A 10184-nucleotide genomic window follows, 5' to 3' on the forward strand; every position below is an offset into this window, starting at 1 on the left:
ATTAATATATTAATATTAATTATAATATTATTATTGATCTTATTTATTATACAAATTATAAATATTAAAAATATTTTAAATTATGTTACATTATCAATTAATATATTATTTAATAAACTAATTTGTACATGTATTATTTTTTTTCCTATTGGATCTGTGTGCAAGACCGAATCATTACCTTAAACCGCGTGTTATTCAAAAGACCGACGAGTATAATGTTAGCATACACGCTCGCGCCGCGCGTACCATTTTCACCGACTCACTTTTAAAATTTAAAATTCAAAATTTAAAAAATTTAATTTAACCAAAGCGGTGTATATATATTATATACACCTCTCTGTATTTCTCTCTCTCTTTTACAGTACATCGTCGTCCCTAAATCCACTCCTTGAATCGCTGTGCTGTGTCTCGATTTCTAGAGAGAGAAAGAGTCAAGCACCTCTTGTTCGAACATCAATGGCGTTCGTAGCGTTCCTTGGGAGACTCCTTTTCGCCTCTGTCTTCATTCTCTCTGCTTGGCAAGAGTAAGCTTTTCACTCTTATTCTTCACTTTGTTCATCAGATCTTCGAATTTCTCTGTCTTCGTGTTTATATGTACGTATGTATGTATTTTTCAACGATTTGTTCTGTGTGTTTTACTAATATATATATATATATATATGATCGTATAGGTAAGATGTTAGGTTTTTTTTTTTTTGCTACTTTCAGTAAAGTTTTTATTATGATTGTTCGTATTTGTGGGGTTGGATCTGACAAGTTTGAGATTTTGCATGGGTTTTGTAGTAGATTTCGAATTGAAACTCTACTACACATTGGATCTCGTTAATTTTCCCCTTAAACTGTTAAACTTTGTAAAAAATATTTGAGACACCTAATTTATTACCTTTAAAAACAACCGCTCTTACAAGTGTCACATCATTAGGGGTGTTAAATTAATTAGGGGGTGTAGCATTGTTGCGGAGGTGGCTTTGTCTTTGAGAGGTAGTTAACTTTTGGGGATTGGTGGTTGTGGATCCTGGTGGAATGGTGCTGTTGGTTAGCCATATGGGTCTTTATTTATTTATTTTATGTCCATGTTATGTCATTTCGTAGGTTTCTTTTGCTTCTGTGTGCCTTGCATCGTGTGATATATGGAGATGAGTGTTTTTCTAAAATATTAGGGTTCCTTTGGTTACACAGAAGCTGTGTTAGGTGGACTTAGAGCATCTCCAACGGTTCACCTAATTTTTCATTAAATCTGAGTAAAAAAATGACCATTTTCTTAATTTGATACAGAATGCTCCAATGGTTGATTTTCATCAAATCTGCTCCAGGAACAACCGGTTGGTTGACCGGTGAGGCAAAAAATTTTTTTTTTTTTTTTTTTAGAATTGTTTGAACCTACCTATTTGAACTGTTTGAACTTTTTAGTGGTCGACCGGTAAGGCAAAAATATATATATATATATATATATTTTTGAATTGTTTGAACCTATCCATTTGAACTATTTGAACTTTTTCGTGGTCGACTGGTTGGTCAACCAGCCGGGCAACCAACTGGTTGACCTGTTCTCAGTTTGATGATTTTTTTGTTTAATTCTCAATTTGATACGAGTTTGGTGAAACCGTTAAAGCTTTAAAAAGTGATTTTTTTTACCAAATTTCAAATTTGATGCCAGATTTGGTGAACCGTTGGAGATGGTCTTAGGTGTGAAGGGTCGGAACATTAAACTCCTAATTTTAAGATATTATGGGTATTGGATTACGTCATCTAATTGGAAATTTTTTTGTTAATACATGAAGATATGTGCAGAAGTAAATTTTTTTTTTCTTGATATTTCATTATACACAATGATTTTATTATAATTTTAATATATTGGCGACTATGATTATTTTATTCCAAATTTTATTTTTATTCCTCAAAAAAAAAAAAAAAAAAAAAAAAAAAAAAAAAGAACAAGAAAAACTAAGAAGTAGTATCTCTTTTAAAATAGAAGGTTTGGATCCATATCTAGTTTTCCATTACCCATGTCATGTCGCATCAAACTGAAGTCCATGTAACATGGTATAGAAGATTGCATGAGTTGGAGAGATACAAATGGGGAGAGGGAGAACTCCTCAAGTTGTGTGAAAGAGCTATTTGCATGCATTTTGTTTTTCTTTTGGATGATGTGTGAATTCTGAATGCAACTCATAACTGCTTTCCAACTGGCCTTTCTATGTGGCCAACTTGGTGCCTGTTTTGAGATTTTTAGAATCATTTCAGCAGGACTCTTTTTAGCTAAATTATCAACCCAAATTTTAAACTGCTAATATCAAAGTACAATTCTAAATTGTAGTTATTATTATTCTATAATATTATTAAAAATATATTTTATTATTGTTGTATTGTTGCCATATGGCCTGTACCAATATCATTGTTTTTTAGAGTTTAATGTAATTCCGTGCCCATATCCATACACATATCATACTTGTAAGTTGCATCTTGTATCCATATTTGTGCTTCCTATAATGGAAGTAATTGATAAATCTGTACTTTTGTATGAAATGTGGCTTCTATTGTATTACGTGTAAGAAAAAAAAAGGATATTTTGATTGGTCAATTTATTACTAGTTACATCGTCAAGTCCCCAACATTACATGGATATGTAGCAGGGCACTGAATGCATATGCTATGTAGTCTATGTGATTAAAGTCAGAAATGATGTAAGAATATTTAACTGTCTTTGTGTATTGAGTAATCCCGTGTCTGATCTTTTTGTATGTGCTGTTGTATGTTGCATTTCCAGCTCACTCATATGTGATCGATGAACCGTGATGTGCTTAAAATATCAAAACCGGCTACATGATAACAAATTGAAAGAGTGTTTCTCCTAATTAGTCAGGACTAAATTGCGTTTGAAAGTTATTGTTTTTGAATTTGAGTTGAAGATGCTTTTATTGGAAGAACGTGGTTTATTTTAGTTCTATGCTAGTGTATGGGCAGCATTGGAGTTGTTTTTCTAAGTGATTTATTTATTGGTATCTTGAATCAAAATGCTCTCCATAGCTGCTCCGAGTTATTTGTTTAATACTATTATTGCTTTTGCTAATCTTTATGTTGGTGTAGTCTGCTGTGTAGTATATACCTGCATGTAATTGGTGTTTACTGCTGTTTGTTGAGATAGTCAACTTAAGTACTTTCTACTTATAGAGTAAGTGGTAGCTTGCTATTTGATGTATTTTTTCTTCTTGTTGGATATCACATTTATTTTAGATATTGATCCATGGAGTTACTTTTTTTGAGAATTTATATGGTGGTGGTTGTCAACATTTTACTTTATTTATTTCCCCCCTTGCCCCAACGGGATAATGATGTTATTGTTTATGAATAACAAGTTAGAGGAAAAGGCTGTAAGCAGCCTAACAATGTTAATTTCTTACAAGTTCTGTGCATTCTTACAAACTTAATTGACATACCTTGTTAATGGAAGGCAAACAAGAAATAGAATTTCTGGATTGCTGTATTTAATAATTGTGGACTGTTAGTGATTGATGCATTTGTGACATGGGAACTTCTAACCACACCCATTATGGTGATGAATAGACATTTCCTTCTCTCTCTCATAAACACTTATTAGGGTGTTTGGGATGGGCTAAAATAGCCAATAAAACAAACACTCCATCACATCATTGTTTCTACCTTTTTGCATATATTTTCATAAAAAGTCAAATAGACAACTAAAATAGCTTATTTCCAAACGGGGACCTTCCTTTTGGAGGCGTATTTAGGGCTTGATAATTGTTTATTTTAACTCTTTCAGTTTTTGGTAGAGAAATGTCCATAGGCCTCTATTCTGAATTGTCATAACCTATTCCTGCTTGTAGGTTTAATGAATTTGGTGTTGACGGTGGGCTGGCTGCAAAGTCTCTGAGACCAAAGTTCAACGTTTTCTCGAATCATGTGTCAATTCAGACTGGGCTGCAAGTGCCAGATGTTGAAGTAAGAATTGTTTGTTTTTCCTTGTCTTTTTATTTTTATCTTCAATGATTGGAATAAAGCTTAGCCATGTGTTTACAATATCAGAAGTAACATAAATTTTTATTGGCAGATCAAGTATCTAGTTGCCGCAACTATAGCTATGAAGGCTCTTGGAAGCCTTCTTTTCATCTTTGGCAGCTCTCTCGGAGCTTATCTGCTGGTCCATATTCTAAACTTATTCACCCTTGATTCAATTTCTTTTAGACAATCTAATCAATTTCATTGACTCTTATTATTTGTTTATTTGTTTTTTCTTGTGCAGCTTCTGCACCAGGCATTTGCTGCTCCAATCTTGTATGACTTCTACAATTACGACGTTGAGAGCAAAGAATTTTCTACTCTTTTTGTGAAGTTTACACAGGTTAGCCAATGGGACTGTGATAAAGAGGACCAATTTATGGCAAAATATCATTTCAGAAAGTCAAGAGATTGACTCAAAGTTGTCCATCAAATTGATATTTGTTTTTTAACTTGCCACTGATTTATTATTTCCCCTTAATTGGAATTGACTGTGTGAATAACTCATAACATTTTCTTTTGTAGAGCTTGGCATTGGTGGGGCCATTGCTCTTCTTTATTGGAATGAAGAATTCGATGCCAAGGAGACACAAGAAGAAGGCTCCCAAAACTAAAACAGTTTGAGACAGAATGAAATGGGTTTGGCTCGTTTGTTTGGTACATGTTATTCACAATGCTAAAGTCCATGGATATTGCACGGGGATCGAGTTTTGTATGCTTGTAGCGTCGAGGAGGCAGTTTCTTTGGTTTTCATTTTCTTCTATTTTGGGCCTAGTTAACTTACTTTCTAATGTTTAGGGTGTGATTTTCTCAATGTGATTTATGGAAATTTTGAATTGAGTTTTAGAGAAATATAATGTATTCTAGGTTTTACATAAATTCTTTTTGTTTGAGGGTAAGGTTACATCTTATCAACAACCCATCACAACAAAACCACACATAAAATTTTTTACCATGCACTTCGTCACATTTAAACAAATCTATCTCTATTTCTCGTTCCTCCACCGCCTACTATGCAGATATAAACAATCAAACATACATATATATATATATATATATATACATACATACATACGACATGCAAGTAGAGTGTATGTGTATGTGTATGTGTATGTGTAAGCAAGCTTTTAGGATTATGTCTGCTACCTATTGAAGCATATGACGATCAAAAGAAGACATTGAAATTGGATGAATCCAAAAAAGTAAAGTCTTCATGAATTCAAAACCTGATCTTTGAAATTGAAACTGAAATTGCGAGAAATTACAGAGTTTGATTTGTTAGAAGGATCAAATTTTGAGATTCTTTTTCATAATTTGCCCATGAAGTTATTACTCTTAAAAAATAGAAAAATAATGAATTTAGTGCCGAAATTATAGAAATCGGCTCAAAAGAGCCATAAACCATGTTTGCTGGGCCACTCTGAAATGAAATGGGGCGATTTGGACAAACTTAGAAACTGATCATCCAAGTTTTTACATCACTTTCTTTTTGATACATTTTTTAGTCATTTAATCTGATAAAAAACTAGAAGTTACTATCACATGTAATGTCTTACACACACACACATATTGTGTGTTACTCAAGTGGTAAGTGTGTTCATTATTAAATTTTAAGTGTTATGTTCAAGTCTTATACTTTTCTTATGTTGGTGTCTTGAAATCTTTAACTCCTTTAATAACCTAACACTTTACACATGCATCATATGTGACAACTGCTAGTAAATGGAATATGTCTATGGGTGAAAGTGGAAAGAGTGTTAAGAGTTGGAACACTTAATTAGGATTGGTGAAATACGGAATATAAATATGAATAATAATAAAAAAAGATAAATTAAATATACATAAAAAATATAAAAATTTACCTAGTTCACCCAAAAAATAAGGTTACATGCATGGCTATTGTAGTTATGGTTAGAGAGTTGTAAGATAAAAAATAGACAGTCTTCCTTTCAACTACAGATACATAAAAATTAAAACGTGTCAAGTGCCTGTAAAGACATTCAAGAGGCCTAATCACTGGGCAATGATTAGAAACCAATCTAGGCAAAACCCACTGACAAATTTTTGTTATTTTTGAAACTATTCATGGGATACCACAGATCTATCCAACCTACTTAACTTCTTGTTATCTTATTATTGGTCCAGGCGAAGCTTCTTCTTATCTATCATAGGTAAATCCTTTAGCTCCATAAATGATACACTTTTTCCCTGTGGTTTCTAAATTAAATTGACTTCTCTTATTTTTGCTAACAAATATAAACATAACCCCTTGGGTAAGAAAGATTTCTTCAGATTCAATCATAGATAAGAGAGAAAAGTAGATGGGTGTTGCGGGAAGGTTGCTACGATGGAGGGGCGTTGTGGTGGACGTAGTTGGAGTAGAAAAGTAAGGAGACAGAACTAGGAGTGGGGATAACTGTAATTGTTGTGTAGAAAGAAAATGGAAGAAAAAGAAATAGGTGGTGGTGGAGGTAGTTGATTGAGGTGGATGGAGGTGCTGGGTTGGTTTTGTAATGGCGGTGGTAATGGGTATGTTAGATGGAGTGGTGCATGGTGGGAGGCTGATTCTGATAAGGGACAACAATATCATTTCAGAAATGACAGGAGAGATTCTTGTAATTGTCAATAATTCGTGTAATTTGCCCTAGGGTTAGATGTTGTGGTCCCGAGCTCAAAGCAATGTGAAATCCCATTGATGGTTTTAACTTAGGACTAGCTCCGAGACATATCATTTTAATTGTAAAATTTAGAGTAATTTGCGAGTGTGTTATTTATTGTTGGAAGGTCAAATTGTTATTATAGTTGGATATTTTGCGGATGTGCACTTGTTAGCTATTAACCCTGTTACACTATAAAATTTGGACAATTAAATATTAAGTTAGGACTAAATTCTAATTAATATTTCATCATCTAAATGTTAGGGGTAAAACAAAATTTAAAAGTTCTCCATAAGGTTTAAGTAAATATTAATGCTCAAAAAAAATACAAGGGATAACTAAAAAATTAACAAATGCCCACCAAACTATCTACCATAAATTCATAATTATCAAATACTTCAACATTAAGGTAGCAACAACTAGTCAAAACAATTTAAATATTGTAAAGTTAGAAAATAACCCACAATGCCAAATTATCAAAATACTAAGGCCATAAAAAAAAAAATACATAAATTAATATCAACCCTAAGCTCAAGAAAACAAAAGAAATCTAAACGACATGTCGAACAAATATAGTTATTTCTCGTCACCACTGTAGCTCTAACTAATCCCGCAAATGAAGTTTAGCTGCGCTCAAATAGAACGCACCCAAGATATCAAGAGACAAAACGGGTTAGTATACGAATATACTAGTATGAGTACAAATATTTGACACCCACGTGTCCACCAGACACAAACAAAAGTACATTTAATTCGTGTTACGGGACAAGACAAGTAGTTCCACCAGTACTGAGACGAAGGGGTAATTTCCCGAGATACGGTGACATTTAGTTTCTTACCGGTACACAACTAAATATAAATTTAGTATAAAATAAATAAAATAAAGATAAAAATATGGTGAGTTAGCTCTGCATAAAAAAATTAGTAAGACCAGCATTCTGCAAAAAAAAAAAAAAAAGATAGTATAATTTAATCATAAGTGAATTGTTGAAGAAGTATAAAAAATGTACTATTTTATACTTAAATAATTCGAATTGACCAAAACTCAAATAATAAAAAAGTGGTACATAATCAAATTTTATAAAAGGCGGCGTGAAGAAATTTAGTAAAAACTGAATAGGTTGAGAGAAAAGTTTAATAGAAGAACCTAGACGAAATTTGATCAAAAAATCTAGAACTGAAAACGAAAAGAAATTACCCTGAGATGATTTTTTTCGGAAAATTTCAAAACAAAAAAAGTGTTCGGAATAATGTTTTACTTTAGTTTATGCTAAATCAATAAAAATGAACTCGTTTCGTGGGTTAAAACAACATCTAAAATCTGTAATAATAAAATGAATAAAAACTATTGTAACCAAGATCATTCGATTACAAGTTCTAATCGATTTTTTTAGTACAAAGTTAAAATACAAAAGTTGTCTAGAAATGCGTATATATGTCTCTGCCCAAATTTTATAATTTAATGAGATCGTTTTCTATTTTTCAAGATGTACCAATCAAAACAATTCAAACTATATCAATAAGTTCATATTTAATTCTTTGTACCTTAACTCCACCATTTTGGCACTTCAGTTCTGACTTATACATATATCCCATGTGTCTCCCTATCTCCCCCATACTTAACACCGCTTCGAAGACAAACTTGCACGGAGATATCGTCCCGGATGGTTAGCATATATGTACGCACGTAAACAAAGCACTCGTCTACTCCTGAGAATGAGACAATAATATATATATACAACGTATCATTTACTCATGAGAACAAACATAACAATGCCAAGCCTAAGGCATTCAAATCAATCTCATAATCCTCACTTTTTTTTACACTCTTTCTCACCAGCACTCAAATAAAACAACAATCTATGGAGTCATGATGAAGTATAAGAAATTTATCTATGGATTCTCAATTTATTTTAATTTTATATATCCATCAATCTATATAATAAATATATATAAAAATCCTAAGCCTTACATACACATCTAATCAAAATAATTGATATCAATCCACCATCTATGTTCAAGTATAATATCAAACCATCATCAAATAAATAGTAATAAGCAAATATAAATAACGAATTAAATAAAGCAACGGAAGTAGATGTTGCATTCACAATATTTTTTTAAAGATCAAAAAATTATTTGAACAATTAATGAAGCCACCAAATTAAAATCTCCACCATTTTTTTTTTTTTTTTCACCTCACCACTCTTTCCACGCGGTCTCTCCATTTCTCTCGAAAATTCTGCTTTCTCAGAGTGCACCCTCTCTTTTTTGATTAATCTGTCTCCCTTTCTCGGTTGGCCGCATTTTTTTTTTTATTTTTCAATGCGCCTCCTATGATTTAACCTACTTGACGATTATATAATATTATATAAATACCTATAAATATAACATATATAAATATAAATATAAGATCAATATATATATATAAATAAATATAGAAAAAATAAATATTCAAATTAATTATATATAATTAAATATCACATTAAATTTTTATGTATCCACACAGTTAATAAAGTCAAAATTAAAATAAAGGTAATAATAATAAATAATGACTTACGAAAAATCAGCATCGCTACAAATCCCACTTCAGTGCAGGCTATATTCTTTGGAAAATGATTCTCTCTATAATATAGAGCAAATGAACGAATCATATTTTTTGTTCCAACTCTATTTAGTTTCATTATAATATGACGTTTAGTTCATTACGTATTTGTGTTTAGCTTAATAATGTGCATTTTTTACCTTAAATTATGACATTGAGATGACATATATATTTTTTACTAGGGTAATATTTTGTCCATGTCCATTGTTCTTGTTGGCTTGAAAATCTATGAACTCACATCTCTCTTTCTCTCTTTTCACAGATTTTGTCAATATCAATGGAGTCCAAGTGGATTATATTTCGTCGTTCAGTTATTTGTTCCTCATTCTTGGTTTTGTCTATTGTATCCTTATCATACATTCTAGTTCGTAATGGATTCCATCCTAGTCCAAACTTGATTTCTAGAATTACATGGTTTGACTTTCGTTTTGAACTATTTGTAACCATCAAGACTCTGTGAGATCAAAGCATTTAACCTTGATAGTGAAGTTGGTGAGTCCAAGCTCAACTCGAAGACATTTCTTAGTTCTTGATAAATTTTTATCCTAATTGGCTAATGTATTAGCTACTGTTGGGAAGATTAAAACTGTTATTATGGATGTGAAATTGTTTATTTGAACTCTCAATTTACTTTCAGTAAGGTATTATTAGTTCATTACATGTGTTATTTTGTGGAGATACAACGCCTCGAGCATAGGACTATAGGATGAGGTACTAAGGGTGTCTTTGGTTTGTGTTTTGAGATAAATTTTTTTAAATTTTTTTTGGAGATAGAGTTTAGAATTTTTTTTGGTTTGTTTGGTTGTATATTTTGAACATAGTTTTGGAGTTTGGGAGTTTGAGAGTTTGGGATGATTTGATATTTTATTATAGTTGAGTATATGTATGTGAGAGAAAAAGTGACT

At 31.8% G+C, this 10184-nt stretch overlaps 1 protein-coding gene across 2 annotated transcripts; it reads left to right on the plus strand.

Annotated features, from left to right (window-relative positions):
• The first annotated feature begins 201 nt into the window (after window positions 1-201).
• Window positions 202-4896, plus strand: LOC114278622 (uncharacterized). 2 transcript variants are annotated; one of them, XM_082877688.1, is made up of 5 exons: window positions 202-524; window positions 3846-3960; window positions 4070-4159; window positions 4262-4360; window positions 4543-4896. In XM_082877688.1, exons 1-5 carry the CDS (start codon window positions 457-459, stop codon window positions 4639-4641), a joined length of 471 nt encoding a protein of 156 aa, XP_082733814.1. In that variant the 5' UTR covers window positions 202-456; the 3' UTR covers window positions 4642-4896. The 2 variants fall into 2 exon arrangements, with proteins under 2 accessions (XP_082733814.1, XP_082733815.1); XM_082877689.1 differs by lacking the exon at window positions 4070-4159 and having other exon boundaries at window positions 304-524.
• Window positions 4897-10184: the final 5288 nt, after the last annotated feature.

This window comes from Camellia sinensis, chromosome 7 (genome assembly GCF_055761805.1).
Source record: "Camellia sinensis isolate YWXY chromosome 7, ASM5576180v1, whole genome shotgun sequence".
Classification (NCBI taxonomy): domain Eukaryota; kingdom Viridiplantae; phylum Streptophyta; class Magnoliopsida; order Ericales; family Theaceae; genus Camellia; species Camellia sinensis.

Excerpts from the sequence above, each read along its gene's own strand:
- LOC114278622 (XM_082877688.1), top strand. The coding sequence starts at position 457 with ATGGCGTTCGTAGCGTTCCTTGGGAGACTCCTTTTCGCCTCTGTCTTC. Across the intron at positions 525-3,845 it reads ATTCTCTCTGCTTGGCAAGA|GTTTAATGAATTTGGTGTTG; the intron begins GTAAGCTTTTCA and ends TCCTGCTTGTAG. Across the intron at positions 4,160-4,261 it reads CTCTCGGAGCTTATCTGCTG|CTTCTGCACCAGGCATTTGC; the intron begins GTCCATATTCTA and ends TTTCTTGTGCAG.